A 21,209-nucleotide genomic window follows, 5' to 3' on the forward strand; every position below is an offset into this window, starting at 1 on the left:
AAATGAGTTTGGACGTGGCATTAGCGAATTCGAACTGACATCTTTCTGGATGCAGTTCTCACTGGCCAGAGGCCCTTGGGCAAGTTACCTGACCAGGTTGAGCCTCTAGCTCCTCATCTATGGGAGAGGGATAGTATTTTCTGCTCCAGGCTCTGGTTGGGAAGCACTTTGTATGCTGGACGGTGGCGTAGAACACGTGCTGGTCCCACGCGTGCAGGAAGGTCAGGCCTCACTTTCTCTTGATGTAGGCATGAGGGAATTGAGGCCCAGGGATCCCGACGTGCATGGTCACAGAGCTATCGCCAAAAAGGACTGGAAACTGGACCTCCTGCCTTTCAGCGTCTGATAAGATGAAACCTCAGCGAGGACAGGGTGAGACTCAAGCAGGTATTGATGGAAAAACCTTAAACCTGGAAACAAGTGACCCTGGATCGCAAGGTTACTGACTTGTTGTCTTTTTCAGCAACACAGACTCCTAGAAAGTCCATCCTAAGAAAGACTGCATAGATCAGTGAATCCAGGGACTCTCAACTCTGGCTATAAAATATATGTCTGGGCTTGACTCCAAGCCAATGAAATCAGATTCTCTGGGGGTGGAAGTTGGGGCTTTAATAACTTTTTAAAAAATTTCTCCCGTTGATCCTCTGGTGTAGCCAGAGTTGAGAAATACCAATTTATGAGCTCTACCTGCAAAATACCATGTGGGCACCAGAAGTCCAGAGAGGGGCAGCTAAAAAGTCCAGGGTGGCCCAGCAGTCAGCAGCAGAATACAACTCTGGTCCTCTGGTCCCCAGCTTGGGACTCTTCTACTTCCTTTGCTTGACAAGTTGTGGTCACAGGGACCAGATGGTCCTCCTGGCACCCAAGAGATAGATGTCCCTCCTGGATTCTCTCACTCCCCGACTCCTCCTCACCAATGCCTCATGCTTGAGAGAGGGCCCTGGGCACCTTGGACGCCCAGACTGAATCACGTCCTACAAGTCTGCACCCAGGCTGGTCTACACACTGCAAAATGAAGAGGAGAACTGAGGCAATTATCTAATGTATTAGCAAGCTGGGCCCTGCGGACTCGTTCGAGCCAAAGTCATAAATACAGAATGGTAATTTCTCTCTGGAAGCCTGCCTCCCGCCTCCCACACCATTCCCCTCCCACCCAGAAGTCATCTACCACCGCCTGGTTGTCCTGTCCCGGGTGGGGTGGCAGTAACTCTGAGTTATTTAAACATCTCAGGCAAAACCTGCTTTTTGAGCTCTGAATCATCGCACAGTAACCTCAGTTCTCCTCTGCCACTGATTTGTCCAGAAAGTAGAGAGTAATTAAAATAGTCCTTAATGGCCCCCAGGGGCCGACATCTTCTTTCTACATGTTGTGGGCCAGCATCCACCCTGGAAGGGGTTAAATCAGATGAGTTAAACCAGAGTTGAGATTTGCCCTCAGACTGGCTGAATGACCTTGAGCAAGTCACTCCACTTGCCTGAGACCTGTGACTCTTCTGCAGCTTCTCTTAGAGGTATGCAAATCCAATGACGGCAGGGGTGGGAGACTGGCAAAATCTGTTCCCAGGAAACTCAACTGTTGAAGCCAGAGCGCTCCCTCTCACCCGCTCCAAGCCAGCATCTCTCCGGGCATCAGTGACTCCATGTGGCACAGGGAAGGTGGGCTTGCAGGACATTGCAAAGGCTCAGGAGAGCATGGCAGACTCCAGGAACCCCAGACAGCTCAACATAGGAAGGCCTGATGTGGGGGTGAGAGTTTTGAGATCACTGGGGTCCTTGGCCTTACCTTGTACACAACGGGGAACCACATAACACTGTGAAGCAGGACAGAGTCTCAAACTAAAGGTACCAGTTATCTGGTCCAGTTTTCCCAGCATTAAACTAGAGAGGCCACTGAGGGGTCTCGTCTGTTGCCTGGCTACAGGATACTGCAGGGGTGAGGAGACTGAATCGATGACTTGGAGTGGATTTGCTTTGTTATCCTTAAAGTCTGGCATAGTGCCTGTCCTATACATGGTACTCAATAAGCGTGTGCATGAGTAGATGGATCTGTGAATCCGTGAATGAATTAAAGAGTGAATGAAGGAATGAATGACTAAAATGATAAAAAAAAAAAAAGCAAGTGAGGGGACAAATGAGTGAATCGAATGAATGCATGGTTTGCAAGCAGCCTTAGCAATTCTGACTAATGGCCTTGTAGCAACAAAAGCACCGGCTTCTAGCTGCATTACCTAGAAAAGCCCTGTTACTGGCACGGCTCCCTCAACCGAAGGCTTTTTTCCTCTCAATAGCAACACGCTGCTCAAAGACAAAGCCTGATTACTGTGATCATGCCAGAGGCTCTCCTTGGATTCCCACCTGTCACAGACATGTCCACTAATATCCATGAAATCAGAGAAGGAAGTAGACTGTCCACTGATATTCACATAATCAGAGAGGATGTAGAAAACCTGGTGGCTTGTGTTTGCAGGGGATTCATTTTGGAGATATGTGACTCCGTTGCTATTTCTGTATTCACTGGTTTCTAAATGACCAGTCATTTCAGTGTCGTATAAAGACAAAGGAAAGAGTTACCCTTAACAGGAACTTAACAAGTGCTGCGTGGTCTGCATTTCTAAGCAGCAGCTTCCTGAAAGTCTAGGCTGGGAGAAGTGGCTGTGCTTCTCATGGCACTGTTCAGGATAAGGTGGACCCACCTTATACTTTCCCCCCAAAATGAGTCATTGCAACACGGAGTACATTGTCAGGATTGATAAGCACCCTGGGGCTGTCAGAGGTGCTTCTACTCCTCTTAGCCAGGTCCTTTCTACTCTGGCTTTGGAAACTGTTGCCACATAAAATGTGGTCCATGCATCAGCGGCCACTGGAGTCGTTTGGGGGCTTGTCTGACAGACACTGCACATTGAACCAGTATCTGCATTTTTGCAACATTCCCAGTTGATTCTCATAAATATAAACGTTGTTGTTGAAGTTTGAGAATGTCTGCTTGTGGATAATCCAGGCACTCTTATGGGCCTCCTAGCCAAGGATTTCAGCTCCCTGGCCAGGTTTCACAATGCCCTCCATTGAGATCAGAGAAGACATCCCCTAGGAGGTGACACTGACATTGAAACTTGGAGAAGGGCAGAGATTTAGACTCTCAGTAGCAAATCAACATCATGAGCCAGGAAAGTATTAGAGTAAGACACAGAACCATCCTGGCTGCTGCACCAGTTGAGTAACCTTGGACAAGTCAGTTCCCTTCTCCAAGCCTCAGTTGCTCCATCTGTGAAATGGAAGCATTGCTGTTTGCTTTTCTAGGTCACTTGGTTACCAGGAAGGTGAACAGAAGTGAAAGATTTGTATATTCTCTGCAAAACACAAAACCAGGGAAGGGTCTGATTTCATGGTGGGCAACCAGCCATCCTGACCGAACCTTTTTTAGGCCTTTGGTCTCATGAAGATTCATCAGCAGAGGAACCTGGTGCTAAATAACCAGGATGTGGTATTCCTGGCTAAGTCAGTCCCACCGAGCTGCCCTTGGGGATCTACAATTGGATTCTTCAGGCAGCAGTTTTTTTCCACTCCCTTGGAGTTATTTTTTAGAGGAGAGTTCAGCCTAAGGACCTAAGGCTCCATCACATTAGCATTCTTTGGGTCAATATTTCCAGAACTGCTAGAATCATGTTGTTCTCTCATGCTGTGTGGGTGAGCTCCGTTTTGGAAGGAGCCAGATGTACCCACAGTACAAAGAACAAGGGACTGAGCGCCTGGAGCTGAAGTTTCCAGTGCTGAGGGGAAGGAGGCAGCTGTTCCCCCACGCAGGGACTTTCCCTTTGCCATTCCCCAGATCCCTGTGTGGCTTCCCCTTCTCATCTTACAGGTCTCAGTGAAGATGTCACTCCCCCTGAGAATCCAGACCTCCCTGCTCCCTGTTGTACCCTGCCACTGTCTAGCCCATGCCCTTAAGTTTTTGTTTTCATAGCGATTTTTAGTATGGAAATATCCTGGCTCATTTATTTGTTTACTTGCATATTTTTGGCCCAATTCACTTTCCTATATGCAATTTTTTAAAAATCCTCAATCATGGGGTTGGGGGGTACATGTTAAAAATAATGACTGGGCCGCTCCCCTCTAATCTGGACTCGGGAGTTCTGGGTTGGGGCTAGAGAATTTTAACAAGTCCTCCCAATGATTCTGATTTTCAGGGAGACTTGGAAAGCCCATCTCTAGCATGTGAACTCTGCCAGGAAGGGCTCGATTTATCCTCCTGGATCCTGTATCCAGCAGAAGGCCCCAGGCACACGCGGGGGCTCTGTAATGCTTTATGGAATGAATGAATGAACCACCGACTGAATCCACAAATATTCTGTGGGTACCAATCTTTTTACCTGATTCAACAATTCATTATGTAGACAGGGAAACTGTGACCTGCAAGAGCTTTAGGGGCTGGGGCAACCACAGGACAGAGCCAGACATGGTGTTTAGCCTCAAGGAGATAGAAGTTGATAAGGGGGAACGAACCAGGGCAGGAGAGGAGAGGAGCCTAGGAGGGGCAGAGACAAGGCGGGGAGTCCAAAGACTGGAAAACACGTCTTTACTTTACAGAATTCTAGGGAGGAGCGGCCTGAGATAACCACAGAAGGGATGGGATTCTTAAAAATAGCATTTTTGTTTTGTTTTATTTGTTGTAATTCATACACATGTGTGGTTTTAAAAAATTCAAAACACAGATAAGGGTGCGAAGAGGCAGGACTCCCTCCCAGCACCTCAGCTCCTCCAGGCCCCTCCTCAGGCAGCCCATTATCAGATTGCATGTGGCCTCCTGGGCATATACTGAGCCTATCTCAGTACCCAGCATCTAAAACAGACAGGGTGGGAGAGGCAGATGGAGGATCAGGGCCTCCAGGGGAAGGCAGCAGCCTGAGCAAGTGCATGGAAGTTGGAAAATACCCTGAAAAGAGACAAGTGACTTGTCTGTAGCCCAGGACCATGAACCCTTGATTTTAGGAGAGTGGGAGTGGGGAGATCAGCCAAGGTAAGTGGCACCTTCCTGCCTCGTTGGCTGCTCAAGAGTCTTGAAACATGATAGGGTCCGCATGGGGTGTGGAAGTAAGGAACAAAGAAGTCTTGGTTTCCTCATCTGTAAAATGGGTACAATAGGAATTAGCCTCGGCATATGTTCTGAGGAATAAAGAGGTCAGCAAATGTGCAGCACAGAGCTGGGTGCATAGTAGTTCTTCCTCTACCCTCTCTCTCCCCATCCCAACTCCTGGGATCCACTGTTTCCACATAAATTGCCACAATTGCCACGGTAGAGTCCTTTGCTGACCCCACGGACATTATCTGTCAGTGATGTCACTTTGGGCACGTGGACACCATCAGTCCCGGCAGACCAGGGTGCCTACGGACTCCTGCACCATTTCCTTCTTCCCTCAGAATCACGGCCCACCCAGATGAGTTCCTCCCTCGCAGCGGAGGGACATCGCTCTTGCCCTTCCAAAGACAGGGTAACAGATGAAAGCCTGAGATGCCGTCCTCAGCCAGAATTTTAAAAATGAAACTACTTGGATGTGAAAAATGGAGTCATGTTTCCGTGGCTGGTTAAAATATTTGATGCTCATGGAATATTCAACAACAAAAAGGGCTCTCACTCCATGTACCGTCAAAAATGTAATGTAATTATTGCGATGTTAAATATCCCCAGCTGCTCTGAGATATTTGAATCTTAAATCAAGCCTGCCTGCACGCATCCTGGGGTTGCAGCTGGATGTGCATCACACAGATATGGAGTTGGGAAGTGCAGGCGGAGCTGGGCCAGAGCCTCTCAGCCTTCTTGACATGGGCTGGACTTTTCCCCCAACACCGGCACAAAGATCCCCCAACCTGAGTTCTTGGCAGCCTCAACAAAGAGAGCCATGTGCCTCGACAGGGCCGTGCAATCTGCAGACCACAAGCATCTATCCAAATAGTCTTTCAAATCCATGTGCAGGGAGCATAAAGAGATAGTGTAAAATAAATGGTAATAAAGTGAATAAACACGCGTCTCACTCCAGAGCCTTTGAGGTGCTTCTATAAATCAAATTCTTTCCATAATTTGCTCTGTGAGACTGTGCTGAGAAGCAGAATCAAACCTCATCTGCTTTCCTGAGCAGTCGGCTCAGATTTATGGATGTGAGTTCACAGTGGATGCCCGTGCCATTTCAAAGTGGGAAAATAATTTTCGTTGGGAGGGGTTCCAAGAGAAGATTAAACCCTTCACTTCCAGAGATCAGAGTATCAACAACTTTCAGATCAGATATGCCATCAGAATCAGAAGGGGATGGCCAGAATACATATATTGGCAGAAGAGAGTTCAGAGGAAAAGACTGATTCTGCTGCGTTAGAAACGATCATCTCTAGGCTTAAACCCAAATATGCCCAGAGCCTGCCTCAAGCTCTCCAGTGACTTGCAGTGTGACCTTGGGCAACTTGATCTCCCTCTCTGATTTTTAATTTTGGTCAGGGTGCTAAAGGGGAAGGAACGCTAAAAGGCTCAGCCCCACCCAGAGAGGTGTGATGAGAAAACCTCGTAATGCTTCCTGGCTAGAATTGTGACAACATGTGGAAGCCTTTTCCTCCAGGGCCTTGGTGATAAGAATGATGTGACATTAGTGACAGATTCCAGTTATCTAGCACCTGTATATTTGTGCCATGCTTTTATGTGCAAGAGAGTAGGGACACTTTCTGTATTTATACTTAACTTTTATCCACTGACATTAGCCCATGGCTGGCTCTCCGTAAATAATCTTTTAAAGGATTAATATATTGTACTTAAATTTCACAATGATCCTACAAGGAAGGAACCATCTACGTTTTACAAATGAGGAACTGGTGTCTTGATGGTGGTAAGTGGCCTCCAACCGCCATCCCCTTAACACCTGGCAGAGCTGGATTTGAATTTGAGTCAGTCTAACTCCTGAGAAACCTTTGTGCCCCACTCCTGGTGGTCTTCTTTACAAATTTCTGGGGTCCAAATTCCTTTTATTTCCTTGATTTTGGGCAGACCCTGCTCCAAAACCACCCAGCCTAATTCATTATGTGGATTCAGGTCCAGAATGGAAAATATTTCATACATCAGAAACAAACAAAGCCTGTATTTGTTTCCTACTGCTGCTATAACAAATCAGCACAAATCCTACTTGCTTCAAACAACACAAATTTACTCGTCTGTGTCTGGAGTCAAAATGAGTCTTACGGGCTCTAACCAAGGCATGGGCAGGGATATGTTCTTTCTGGAGGCTTCAGGGCAGAAGTGATTTCCCTGCCTTTTCAGCTTCTAGGGGCAGCCCCCACTCCTTGACTTGTGGCCACTTCTTCCATTTCCAAAACCATCAGTGCAGTGTCTTCAAATCTCTCTCTGATTCCCTGACTTCTATATCCATGGTTCCATCTCTTCTCATTCTGACTCTACTGACTCCTCAGTTAGAAGGACCCTTGATTGCACTGGGCCCACAGAGATAATCCAGGGTAATCTCCCCATCTCAAAAACCCTTCATTTAATTCCATCTGCAAAGGCAACATATTCGTAGGACTCATCTAGGGCTAAGGCATGGCCATCTTTAAGGAGCCATTATTCAGCCTACCAAGGGCCTTTGCACTTTGATTTGACTGATGCCCTGCTCTGGGGTAGCAGGGACTGCCCTGGAACAATGATGCATCTGCTATTGCATATCTTCCTGGGTTCCCTGGGCAGCCCAGTACCCCTCCTCAGGCTCCCTTTCTTCCTTGCCTGTAGGATGCCCATCCTACATACGCTCTTACAGACCCAGTGAATCAGACATGATTGAAAGCTGTGCAGGTTCTTCCTTCTCAGCTTTCAGGGAGATTCCAGGAACCCACAGCCTGTCTGCCAAAGTGTGATCCATAGACCAGCAGCATCAATATCCCCCAGGAACCTGTTAGAAATGCAAATGTCAGTCCCTGCCCCTACTAGGAAGGGGTCTAGGCACCTGGCCATGCTGCAGTTGGAGAATCATGTCTACCTGCAGGTTCCCCAGTCACCTCCAGCCATTTGGAATGCACTGGAACAGACCTGTCTGAGGGGAAGGGAAAGAGGGGCCTCTGGACAGATTCAGGATGGTGCCTCGACACCAGTTGTTACCAGACCCTCTCAGTGCAGAGCGAGGCGCTCACACACCTGTCACTTTCCCTAAGAAAATCCCCTCAAACCTATTCTCACCAAGAATAGAGGAGCTAGGGGTATATGGTGCCTTAGGCAACCTGAATTCAAATTCTGGCTATTCTTCCATTCCCCTTGCTGTGTGACCCTGGGCAAGTCACTCCCCTCTCTGGAGTCAGGCAGTCAGTAGAGGGCAATAAACACCTACCATTGCCACCAGGATGAAACGAGATAGGAACGTGTAATTATAACTTCCACTTCAGGCATCATAAATCAAGACTGTGGATGAGAAATGCAGGTTTGTCTGGCCAAAGCTGCAACTTCAATGCGGTGCAAACAACCTTGACTTTGGAACCCTAAGATCAGCGCTTCTCTCTATGATCTTGGGCAAGATACCAACCTGCTCTGTGCCTTGGTTTCCTTATCTATATCAGAGAGAAAAGGAGACTTTCCTCTCCTGTCCAGTATTGTCAGGTTGAAATAAAATAATGAATGTAAAAGTGCTGGGCAGAGAGTAGGAGCTCAATAAATGTGTGTGGAATCGGAGGAAACAATTTACTAAGCAAATTAATAGTATAAACAATGGTGTCAGGGGAGATATTTGACATGCTCAGGAGAACAAACTTCCCCAGTCCGTTAGCAGCCTCTATTTGTTTTACCAACAATTCATGTTCCAATTACGAGTGAGTCATCTATTTGTTAGCATGGGCCTGAGCTGGATCTCAATTTGGCAACATTGCCTTTCCCAGGTCTTCAAGTTATCAGTGTCCTTGAAAGAACAAAAATGGTAATTCAGTTCAGATTGTGGCATAATTTAAAGTTTCTCTCAACTCCAGGGTAGATTCCCTGCCATAGATCTACAACTGTGTTTGGCTGTCAGAGCAGGAAAACACAAGTTCATTATTGATCCTGTCTCTTAAGAACTGCTTTTCCTTCTCAGGGTTGCAGGCTTTGGAACTCAGGATGACTTCTGGGGTCCACAGACACATGTAGCCAAAGAAAGTCCAGGTGAAGTTTCGAGAGGCTATGAGTGACACTTAGAGGATCTGTCCTTAGGAGCAGGTCTGAGTGTTGCCAGAGAGAAGTCATAGAAAAGAACACCAGCTGTGTTCAGCACACATTTTTGGCTGAACCCTGACTGTGCTGCCTCTCAGTTGTATGACTTTGTATCTTCCCTGAGTCTTGGTTTCCTCATCTGTACAGTGGCTTCCATGACACTGATTTGATTCTGGTAAAGACGAATGTGATTGTGGTGAAACTGTGCCCAATACAAACCCTGCCCCACTCCTTGTATGACAGACAGCTCCTTTTAGCCCCACCCATCTGATGAAGCACATTGACCTTTGTGGGTCTCTTTGCCAGAAACAATCAGATTTATGGCCATCTTTGTGGGTCAGGGCCAGGCACACAGTAGGCACTTAATGAGCACTGGTTGATTGAATCTGAGTAACTGATCCAAGTAAATCACTTAGGAGAATGAAAGCAACCGTCACACCAAGCTAATGGCCTGGCTATTCCTCCAGTCCTTTTCAATTGGGCAGGCATCTGATTGATGATTTCATGACTGGCCACAGTGGCCCCCAAATAGCCACTATCAGAATCAGCTTGACATTGGTCAATTTGGATATCTGCAGACCTGAGCAGGGTTTACATTTGATTCCCTAAACTAATTTCCCTCAAGTCAAATAACTGGTATAGGTCTTTTCGTGTCCCTTGTATAAATGTCTATTTAATCACCGTCCTGTCTCCAGCACTTCAATAACTTGTACATTTCCCCCTTAATCACTGTTTCAGTTCTGTAAAGAAAAGAAATGGTTGGCTGAGAAGCTCGAGCCATCTGCAGTATTTAAGCCTTCTTCTCCCCTGTTGCCACTTGAGTGCAGAACTTTTCTGCCCAGTCTCATTGGTCATTTGGCTCCTGTTCTATTATTGCAGAGGCCAAAGTCACACAGCTGGACAGAGCCAAGTTGAAGCTGGCCTGGACTGGCCAGAACACCCCCTGCTCTCCCCAGCACTGCTCCTTCCTTGTCTGGCTGCATGAAGAGCATGCATCCTTGCAGTCCTGAGGACTCAGGTTCGACTCCCAGTTTCCACCTGCTGCTCTATGATTTAGGCAGTTTATAGCTCACAGGGCTGCAGGTCCTTCAGCTGTAAAATATGGAAATATGGATTATCATGCAACCTTTCAGGGTGGTGAGGATGGAGATGACATGAAACATCTCCAGCCAGGGTCTGGCATGTTGCGGCTGCCCACTGTGTTATGCCTTTGACCTTCACTCACAATGCTCACTGCAAGTAACAAGAATGGATATGGCTCACATCATTGCATTTCTACTTGGTGCCAGAAATGTGTCTAAGCACTTTATATGTGTTAGCTCACTTATTCTTTGTCTACAGGCAAAAGTTTTTTTTTTTTTTTTTTGACTCCCTAAATCTATACACCCTTACAACCACTAGACTGCCTGGCCTAGCCTCATTTCAACAGAATTTGCTGATTTTAAACAATATGTTACTGCAATGATTTCTTGTTTTCTGTTGCTGGCTCATAGCAGCCAGCTTGCTTGATATGGCAAAATGTGATAAAACCAAATGCTGTTTTCTTGGCTTTCAGTACATATGAAGAGTCCAAAACCAGAACTCAAGGTTATCTCCTGCAAAGAGGGGTAGGAAATGGGGATACGTACAGGGAGGGTAGTCCCTGAGGGAGTAGGATGCGGGTAGAGGCTGGGGGTGGGGACGCAAGTGAATTTCCCCTCACACTCTACCAGCCAGCACTGACACAAGTCAGAGTTGCTGCTGCAAAGTTCAAAACTTTAGTTGGGCCACCAGGTACCCACCCATCCTACTACTGCATCATGACCTTCAACTCTGCCCACTCAGCACGTCTAGCCCCTCCCTTGAGCTACTTGGAACTAGCGTCAGGGCCTTCTAGGCCCTTGTTTCATGCCGCTGTACTCTCTCATTTGCATATACTATCCCTTCCCTCTGAAGTCCCCTTTGTCCCCTTCTCTACCTTGGAACTCCTACTCATCTCTCAAGATTCAGCTCAGATGTCACCTCTCCAGGAAGCCATCAGAGGTCCCCAATCTGATGTGAATACTGTTCTGAGCCACACAGCATCTCTGCACACTCTTGGCTTCTCATACATAGTTCTTTCCTCAACGACCCTGCAAGTTCCTGGAGGGCACATACCAAGCCTGATTTAATGTTATATTCCCAGAAGCAAATACAGAGCAAATACAGAGTATCATTGGCACTCAAAATGGATACTGGTTAAAGCAATGACCAAGCTAGGAAATGAGCACATACCTCCACTCAGGTCACGGGAAGATAAGATAACTCTATTGATAATTAACAGCTGCTGCTGCCAGATGCCAAGACACTGTGCCGAGCTCTTTATTCATGCTGTGACAATGGGTCTTGAGTACCCGGCACCCCACTGCTGTTCAGACTTGTGCCAGTCACTGCGAATAGTATCTTTATCCCAGTTTTCAGGACTTATTACCAGAGGCTCAGAAAGCAAGGTATCTGCCCAAGACACACAGCTAGGAAGAAGCAGTGCCAATGCCCCAAGCCAGGGTGTGCCTGACACTCTCCCTGCAGCATGCCATCAGCCAAGAGGGCCACTGCTCCTTGGGCTTGCAGAGGATCTTGAACTGGCCTCTGTTCCCAACACCTCAGTTTCTCTTTTGAGGCCCCAATGCCCAGAGAGCTTAACCTCACAGTTCTGCTTCCTGCCCAGTTTACAGGGAAGGCTGCTTTCCTCCACCTCCAGGAAAGCCAGAAGGACCAGAGTGTGTAGAGCCGAAGTCCACACCTGACGCTAGGAGAACAGCACAGGCGTTCAGAAGCAGGACCTGGTTTAGCTGACTGCTGAGCATTTAACCCTTGCCTGGTTGCAATGAGTGGGCCTGGAGAATACCCAACAGATGCTCCTCAGCAATCTACTTCTCTCCCCTGAGGGGTATATTTCCTGACCACAGGGCTGACTTGGGGACAACGCAATCATCTCCCGAAGTTCCCACCTGGGACCCCACCCCTCACCTGTTGCACTAGTTCTCACAGGACTTGGGGCTCACAGGTATCTGGCAAATGCTTGGCACCCTGCTCCCCACTCCTCCATCCCTAAAAGGAACAGAAACACTCCATCCCTAAAAGGCATAAAAATCCATTCCTAAAAGGAATAGAAGTCCACAAAATAGAAGCCTCATTTCCAATGAGAACCAAGTATTCCCAGGTATACCAGGAGGAATTAATTCCCTGGAGGAATTAAGTGAGTCTTGGCTCAGGGGACCCAGGATGACAGGACATCTTAGGGGTACTTAGTGAAAGTATTAATTCCCCAGGACTTTCCTGGCACCTACTATGTGTAAGGCTCGGTGCTGGGTGCTGGAAGAAAGCAGGGAAATCTGATATGATTCCTGTCCTGGTCTGAAGGGAGAAGAAACACAGTTCAATAGGAATGATGACCTGCACACATGTGAGACCACACCTAAATAGGGGAGGAGAGGGTCAAAGATGGGGAAGGCACCAGGTGCTTGATGGTGGGTTAGGGGTGAGGGTGGTTAGGAAAAGCTCCAAAGCAAAAGAAGCCTCAGAGTCTGGTATATATGTATTATTATCTCCACTAGATGGATTAGGAAACTAAAGAACAGAGAGATGAAGTCACTTGCCAAAGGGCACACAGTAAAGGTGGAATCAGGATTTGAGGGCAGTGAGCACAGCCTGAGAGTTCATGCTCTTAGCCATTGCACTATTGTGTCACTCCATCAAGGATGGCAATGGCTTGAGGCACAACAGTGAGATTGGAGGAAAATGTTCCTGATGGGCCTACTCTCAATCTCAAGGGCGCCCCTGAAAAGGTTTCTGGCTTCTACAGACAGAGGGGTGAAATCTTTCATTCTGAGACCCATGGGAAAACCTACAGCAAGACTTGTTCAGGGGCTGGGAACTCCCAGGCCAGGGCCATCGTGAGAAGCTGCTAGGGGTCAGTTTGAGGCAGTAGGCACACAGACCTTTGGGGATGATAGTAATACCTTTTCTTGGGTGGGTGTGGCTGACAAATTCTTCAGATGCAGAGAGGAAGGACACAGGGAGGTAAGAGAAGGGTTTGTCCCAAAGGATCCTATTCTCTTCAACTCCTTAACTCATGACCACACTTGCTGCAGAGGTTGAAGTCAGTGGCTCCTGAAGTACTGTGTCCTCAGCATGCAGAGGTGGGTTAGGCCCTGGTAATGTGTGGCCAAGGTTCTGACCACTTGGACCACCTAGGGTGACTTCACTTTCTACTCTCAAAGCTCCTAGGAGGAACAGGACTTGGAGTGAGAGTAGAACAAGAGTCCTACACAGAGGTCCTCAGATAGAAGATAGGCCCAGGGTGAGAGAGGAAGGGTTACCCGCGGCTCCTGGGTGATGCATTTAGTGGTGTACAAAGTTAGACTTTGAACTTGCAGGCTGTAGGCACTAGGCAGCTAGCTCTGCAGAGTCCCATTTCTCTCATTTTAAAAATGGGAATAAAACTCCTTGCTAACTCAGGACAGTGGTAATATCAAAAGTGAATACTGCTGTTCAATTTCACATACTTCCTAAAGCAATTGTCAAATGTTACAGTTGCATTCGATAGACTCTGTTGTATCACTTGGAGCTGATGATACTTGAATGTAACCTTGAACTTCAATCTAACTCTAATGGCAGCTAAGTAGAGGTCAGTCAAAGAACAACAGGCAACAAGGGATAGCTATTCTCATTTCTTCACCTTTATGGAACTCAGTATTGTGCTTGAAGTTCTGGAAGAAGTCCTTTAGAAGCATATGCTAACAGTATTTCCTGCTTGCCAAGGCAGGGAGACACCAGGTAGATAATCTTCAAAGGCCAGCTTAAAAGCCCAGAAAACAAGGAATATTTTAGGAATGGATAATTTGGGGTTACTCTATACACTAGTTTAAAGCAAAGTCAATAGGACAAGACTCCAAAAAGATGGGGGTATCATCCTAGACAAGGAATAAACCAATCAGCCAATCAGAGACCTGGCCTGGCCAGCATCATGCCAACACCTGTTGAAACCATGGCATCTCTTTGCCATCCCAGAAAAAGCTTTGTCAGAGATGAGACCATTAGGAGTAATGAATCAGAGCTAGCAAAATCACCACCAGAGCACTATGAATAGACACACACCAAACTTCCCTGCACTATAGAAAAGCCCAATCCCACCTAAGGGGCATTTACACATGAATGGCCGGACAGGCTTGCACCACACTGAGGCCTGGCACCAAAACTCCTCCAAGGCAGATTGCACAAGGCAGATACCTTCTGTCCAACAGCTGCGTTATCCAGACCACAGCAGGGGGAACCAGCACAGCAAATGGCTTACAAACCTTGAGCACAGCTTCTCCTGGACCCGGCTGTTTGCATCCACATCCCTGTCACTCTGCTTTCCCAAGTGCAGGGCATTCCTCCAGACCGGAAGAGCCACATTTACACAGTATGGGAGGAGGAGTGCAGGTGTAGAACCCAGCCCATCAACACTGCAGCTCTCTTACAATAAGCAAAAGGGTGCTGCTTCTTTCCCCACCAAACTGGCTATAGCGTTAGTGTTGGTTCGTATTCTGGGAGTTTCCTCCTAGAATCAGAGTGTTTTGTTAACTATGAAACCATAAGCTGCTTAGGATCCTAAGCTTACTTAGGGACTCTGTGTGATTCTCCTGATGGCCCATTTTTGAAAAGCTTACTATTGGTTTTCCCAAAGACAACAAGTCCATATTTAAGACATCCCTACACCCCAAACACAGCAGTGGTTGGAGAGTCCCGTGGACTTGGAGATGAGGCCAGGGAGAAGGGGAACCAGTATCCTCAGACCATACCATTACTAGTACAGAGAGGAGTTCCGGGGCAGATACTGGAAGGAGGGGTGCCAGGATAGAGGAGTTGCAACTGGGGTGAGGTGACTCCTACAGTTAAGCCAAGTTCCCACAACCTGGAGGAGAAGACTGGCAACACGAGGGTGGGATGTACATTGACATCCTAGAGTGAAGACACCAAAAGGAGCTTGAAGTCCAGAGGGCCCACTTGCGGGCATCGGGACCACTGGGAAGTGGGGCTTGGAGAGGGGGGCATTTCGCGCGCAAGGCAACTCACAGAGGAGAAGTTGTGCGGGCCGCAGAGCTCGCCTCGGTACTTGCAGGAAAGCAGCATGTCCTCAAGCTGGTGGCCCAGGCGGTCCATGAAGGCGGCGCTGATGCCCTCAAAGTGGCGCGGCGGCAGGAAGAGGCGGAAGTCAGCCAGCTTGCGGAACCACTGGCGGCGCGGCTCGTCGCCCCTCAGCAGCTCGCTGACCAGCGGGCGCGCGGTGCGGTTGGGCAGCAGTAGCCCGAGCCAGTGACCGGCGTAGTAGAGGTCCCCCTTGGAGAGGCGCGGGAAGCGCAGCGGGTTGTTGTTGCACACAGTGACGGCGGGGAAGGGCAGCTGGCGGCTCCACTCCCGGTGCACCCGCGTGTGTGACGGGAAGCTGAGCCAGTAGAGAAGGCGGTTCGAAGACCAGGACAGCAGCAAGCCGAGGGACGTACAGAAGGCCAGTACCCAGAGCGCCCGCCGCTGGAAGGAGCCCCCTGACGCCGTGCGCCCGGCGCACATGTGCCGCAGCCCGTGCAGTTTAGTGCGGCTCAGAGACGGCCGCCCCCTGCGGGCGACCCCTGGCCCCTGCAGCGTCCGCTCGCTGCCCCTACCACCCCCGGGCTGCCCGGCCGCCGCCACCGCCGCGGGCGCCGGCTGCTCGCGGGCCATGCGGAAGCGTCCCGGGCCGGGGAGCGCGGCCGCGGGCAGCCCGGCTCCGCCGCTCCGGCTCATTCATTCAGCCCGCGGCTGGCGGCAGCGGCGGCCCCGGCCGGGCGGAGCCGCCATGGGAGTCCGCAGCAGCAGTGGAAGCAGCAGCAGCCGCGCGCAGCCCGCGCCAGGGAAGCGTGCGCCCGAAAGGAGCTCCGGTGGCGCGGCATGCCCGCCCGGCGCCGCCGCCGCCGCCTCCGCGGGCGCCCGCCCGGGACTGAGCGCCGCCTCGGCCCGCCGCCCCTGGTACTGGCCTCTCCCGAGAGCCTCCCAGGCTTTCCTTGTCTTCCTGAAGGATGTCAGACACCGGGCACTACCTCTGGAGGGTCCCCACTGGGAGCCTCCTCTCCAGTCCCCGGGCGCTGCTTCCGCCTCCACTCGTTCTGGACCTCGGGGGACCCTGCGCTGAGTCCCCCCTGCCCCGCTTAACCCCAGCTTTTACGCTGATCCTGGGAAAGGGACCACTCGGCAACCATGCCTGATTTGGACATCCCCAAGGACCCCACCAGCCTGGCCGGTAGCCCAGCGGTGCTGGGACACAGGAGAGAAGGCGCCAAGGAACGAGCGCCCCCAGAGGCGCACCGCGGCTCTTGGCTGGGCGGGTGGGGTGGGTGTGTACTGGGGTGAGTGGTCGCCGCTGCTACCTCGTTCCCTTCTCTCCAGGACCCTTCCTTCTCACTGCTGCCGGCTGCGTTTGGCCGGAACCCGATAAGGCTTCCCCAAGTCCTGCGCTTGAGCTCTGCGATGTGCCCGCCCTCGCCTGGGGCTGGGGGCTTCTTCTCAAGGAAGAAGGCTTCTGCGGGAAGCTGCTCGCTGCCGAGTCCCTTCAAGGCTGCTGGTCAGAGGAGAGTGTCGCTTCTCCCCTGGGCGCCACTCTCAGGGGTGCCTCGTGTCTCCAGAAAAGCCCAGCTTCGCTGTTCCCTGTCTCTTCTCTTCCCTGCCCCAGCGGGAGCCGGGAACTGCGGAGCCCCGGTAACACCTCCCGGGAGTGACCCGGACTCCTTGCTCTATGAGCCCTTCTCCTCTCGAGACTCCAAGTCCGCGGTTGCAGTCGTTGAGCTCCTCTCCTGGTTGCCCGGCCCTCCTTGGGCCCCGGGCGAACTTGGGCAGCGGCCGCGCGACGCTGGCGCGGCTGGGCTCCGAGCACCTGCTCCTCCGCTCGCTGGCCCCGCGGCTCGGGCGGGCGGGGTGCGGCGGTGGCGAGCGCTGTGCGCTCCTGGAGACGCCGTGCTGACGCGCCCCGGCTCCTCCTCACTGCATTTTAATTCCTGGCCACTGTGGCCGCTGCACACCAAGCGGGATGCCTCTTGCTGGAGTTGGCCGCGTGGGGGATGCACTGCACGGATGGGCCCCGGGTGTGCGGGCTGGTAGAAGAGATGTAGAGTAGTGTCAAAGTGTGTTTATGCGCAGCCTTGTGCAAATAAGTGTGAGATGAACGGGAGAGAGAGCGTGACTGTACAGTGAGGGCATTTGAGCAGTGGTATCATGCAGTGAGTGTGGGTAGGATGTGCCTTGTGTACGGGTGAAATGCCTATTTCTGTGAAACTATCGAGTGTGAAAATCGTGTTTGCAAGCCGTGTAGTGTGGCTGCTAGAGAGTGCAGTGTGTGTAGGGTAGTCTACAACCCGAAGCATGTACTGTGTGTGCGTGCATCAGTTTGGCTTCTGGATGCCAGGCCTGGTTGGTGTGTTTTGTGCATGCTCACGTGTTGGGGGACATTTAAAAGAGTACGTGTGTTGAAGTGCAGGGAGTAGTTTCTGCGCAGGTTGGGCTTAGTGGGATAGCCTGCCCCTTTGAGAAGGTCTCGGGAACTCTGCATGAGCATCCTTGCCCCTTCTCTTGTCCTAGCTGGTTAGTAAAGCACAAATCTCCCAGGAGGGGAGCAATGGGAGACTCCATCTCATCCCCGTGGATGGAATCTTAGAGCCCACTGTTGGTTGATGGTGCCCCCCCCCCCCAACTCCTGTTGGAGCCTAGGGTATTCCACTAACTCCTGGACACTTTTGGATCTTTGATTCAGTATTTTTAACATTCTGCTTTAGCTTGCTTGAGACATTGAATGAGGTATGCATTGTAGTGTTGGCTCCATTTCACAGGTGAGATCAGGGAGGCCAAATACCTGCCTAAGGTCACACAGCTGGAAATGATGGAGCTGGATTCAGCACCCAGGTTCCCTGGCACTTCCTAGTGTCCCACAGAGCCTTATGACTTTCATTCTCTGGACCAGGACCTTGAGAACAGGACTAGGATCTTGTTCCTGTGGCTGTCTGGCTGTGGAGAGTGCATGGTAGGATCCTGCCTGTATTTTCTGTTATTGACTCACTGAGGCTTATGGAGACAGGTATCAGGTTTAGCCCCACTGCTCCCTTAGAGTTTTCCAGACATTTCCCAGAGACTACATTTGATGGTGAGACACCTAGGAGGGATTCTGAGTGGGAGGGCACCCTAGTGGAAGAGGGGCCAAAGTTTTGTCCTTTGGGGACAGGAGAGTCGGGGACTGAAATATTTGGACACAGAGAGGATTTTCACTCACATTATGATGATGAATTAGGGGTAGTTCAGGCAGAACTGTCAAATGAGCAGCAGGTTTCCCAGTAGGAGGGACAAAGTACCAGGGTGGGCTTAAGCTCCTTGCTGTCCTGGAAGGTCTTCCTTCCGGTGGCAACTCTGAATCCTGACTCTGCAGAAGAGGACTTCCAAGCCCCTCAGCAGTGCATATATATACCAACACATTCTACATACATGTAGGCATGCCTGCTATATGCACTACACACAATGTACACACACACACAATAGAAACATGACAAGCACAGGAACACATGTGCACATAGCACTATATACACACTACATATGTACACATATGCCTGTATACAACCATACATTACATATAACACATACATACACAAGCACACATGTACACACAATATATATACACTCATACAAACACACATGCACTGCATACATACACACACTACATATGATCACACACACCTGGGGGCCCTCCCTGCTCATTCTCCTAGGGAAGAAACTACTGCAGCTTTGGATTTGGGTCCTTGAAGATGTCTGTGCTAGTTTTGGCAGGAAGGGTCTGCGGTTGCCAGCTGCATTGGGGCTCTGACAAAAGCTCATACTCCAGTGTTCCTAGTCGGGACCCAGAGCTCCATCCCAGAAATGCCAGAGTGACCCATGTTCTGGCCAAGGTGGGGTTACTTCTGGAGTAGCATGAAGCTCCATTTTATTAAAAGCATTTAAAACATACCACGTTTCTGACTTGTTCAACTGGGGTTTGCTTTATCTTCCCTGGCAATTTCCCCCTGGAAATGTATACATGCTACTTGGGATTGGCTGAGTGTCTTATGTGCCATGGGTTTTCCTGTGAATTCTGCAGATAGGGCAGCTTCATCAGGGTGGGGAAGGTAGACTGCTTATGCCCCAAGGGGTTGTGGCACAGAAATCAGAAAGAGACGCAGGGTGGCTAGTGATCCCAAGCAAAGCCTGGTGGCTCTCTTCATGGCACGTTCTCTGTGCTGCCTAAAAGGTCCCGGCTCTTCTCCACTGATACCTTGACCAACGCAGCATTCCCAGCCCAAGCATTGCCTCCTAGACAGCGATTTCCTCGATTCTCCCAGATGAACTTGGCCTGGACCTTCTTTCCCTATGACCCTAGAACCCTTCATATTGGTACTTCCATGACAGTCCTTGTCACAGTACTTTGTCATCATGTGCATCCAGGGCTTTCTTACAGACCACGAGTCCTTTGAGGACAGGCCTACATCTCCTTTGCATGTATGTCCTTATCTCCAAGCAGTGTTTGTGCATTGACAAGACACACTAGTACAGGGGAAGAGGGAAAAAGAGAGTTTCTTGAACAAGTACTATATGCCAAGTATAGAAATGGGTGCATATTATTTCTCATTTCTCATTCCAATCCTGCAGGTGGAAGGAATTTAGACCTTTTATCTTGCTATTGTTGAACCAAAGGCTTAATGTGCAGGATTTGAATCCAGTTGTATGTCATTTCAAAGTCCATACTCCCTCCATCATGCCTTTTTCAACAGTATTACAAGAAATAATAATAATAATGTTAATAATGATATTATAATAAATGAATACCTTCCTAAGTGCTAGTGTTCATTCAAAGTGTTTTGTATTAAAAACAAATGTCATGAATGTTCTAAGTGCTTACTCCTCAAAACACTTCTAATAGATAAATACTATTGTTTTCTCTAAAGAAGAGAAACCCTTACCACAGAGAGGTAAAGTAACTCCCTGGAAACCACACAGCTTCTAAACAGGAGAGCAGGCTTTCAATTCGGGTAGCCGGGCTCCATCCGTGTGCACTCAAACATTGACTCATGTGAGTTAGCCTTCCCATCCTGGTGAACTTCCCTGGTCAGAAAAACAAATTTACAAGGTAGCACATAAGCCGACCCACATAACCTCTCTTCCAAGAAACTGGAACTTAGCATTGTGATTTCCCAACAATAAGCTTTTAAGAAACATTTCCTTTGCTTGTTTATCTCTATAACATCTGCTGCTCCATACCTGGCACCCTGGTATTCTGTGTGATGTTGGTGTGCAGCAGCAGAAAGATCTTCTGGGCAGTCAATGCATATTCTGGGCTGTGACCACTGCCACAAGTGATTAGCTCTTTTCTTCCATAAAATGAGGGTTTGCAAGGGAGGGGAAGGTCAGATCTAGTTAACGTGATTTTCTGTTTTTATAATACTATTTTAGGAGCTGGCACCTTTGTTGGCTTGATCAGGTTTTGCTGAAGCCCTCAATGTTCCTGTTTATCCCCAATGAGAAATGGACAGTATCTGAGGTGTCACTTAATCCTGCTGCCTGCCTGCTTCAGGAATCCCTTCAGTACCTCTTCTCAGCAAACAACATCTTGCCTTGTTTAAAGCTTCTTCCTTCCATCCAAATGTGCATTTCTCTACTTCCTCCTAATTTATTCCTGGGGAGCCACACAAAATAAGCTTGATCTCTCTTTTGCTACAGGAACTCTTCAGATACTTTGTCCTTCAGGGATGATGGGGCTCCTGCAGACTACCTACCAAGCAAGGTCTGCAAGCCAGTCTTTTCTTCTCCGGGTTAAATGTCACCAGTTCCTACAGTGGCTTCTCCTGTAGATTCTGCTCTTGGAACGGGATCACAGATGCCAACATCCTTAGACTGTGGTCCTTCATCCATGCAGGGTGTGAGTCTACAGACCCAGCGCTCTCAATCTGAATCTGACTTTTCCTGTCTC

The 21,209-nt window shown here is 49.4% G+C and overlaps 1 protein-coding gene across 3 annotated transcripts in view; it reads right to left on the minus strand.

The window, feature by feature from the left end:
• Positions 1-21,209, minus strand: part of Asic2 (acid sensing ion channel subunit 2) — a 1,061,026-nt gene that overhangs the window by 238,105 nt on the left and 801,712 nt on the right. For 2 of the 3 annotated variants that reach the window (XM_047547494.1, XM_047547492.1), the window contains exon 1: positions 15,272-17,134. The exons of the other annotated variant lie outside the window; for it this stretch is intronic. In XM_047547494.1, the coding sequence (XP_047403450.1) occupies positions 15,272-15,979 (708 nt within the window). In that variant the 5' untranslated portion in view covers positions 15,980-17,134. Of the gene's footprint in view, positions 1-15,271; positions 17,135-21,209 lie in introns of those variants that run through there. 3 annotated transcript variants of the gene reach the window in all.

The sequence above is a fragment of the Sciurus carolinensis genome, chromosome 3 (genome assembly GCF_902686445.1).
Source record: "Sciurus carolinensis chromosome 3, mSciCar1.2, whole genome shotgun sequence".
Lineage (NCBI taxonomy): Eukaryota > Metazoa > Chordata > Mammalia > Rodentia > Sciuridae > Sciurus > Sciurus carolinensis.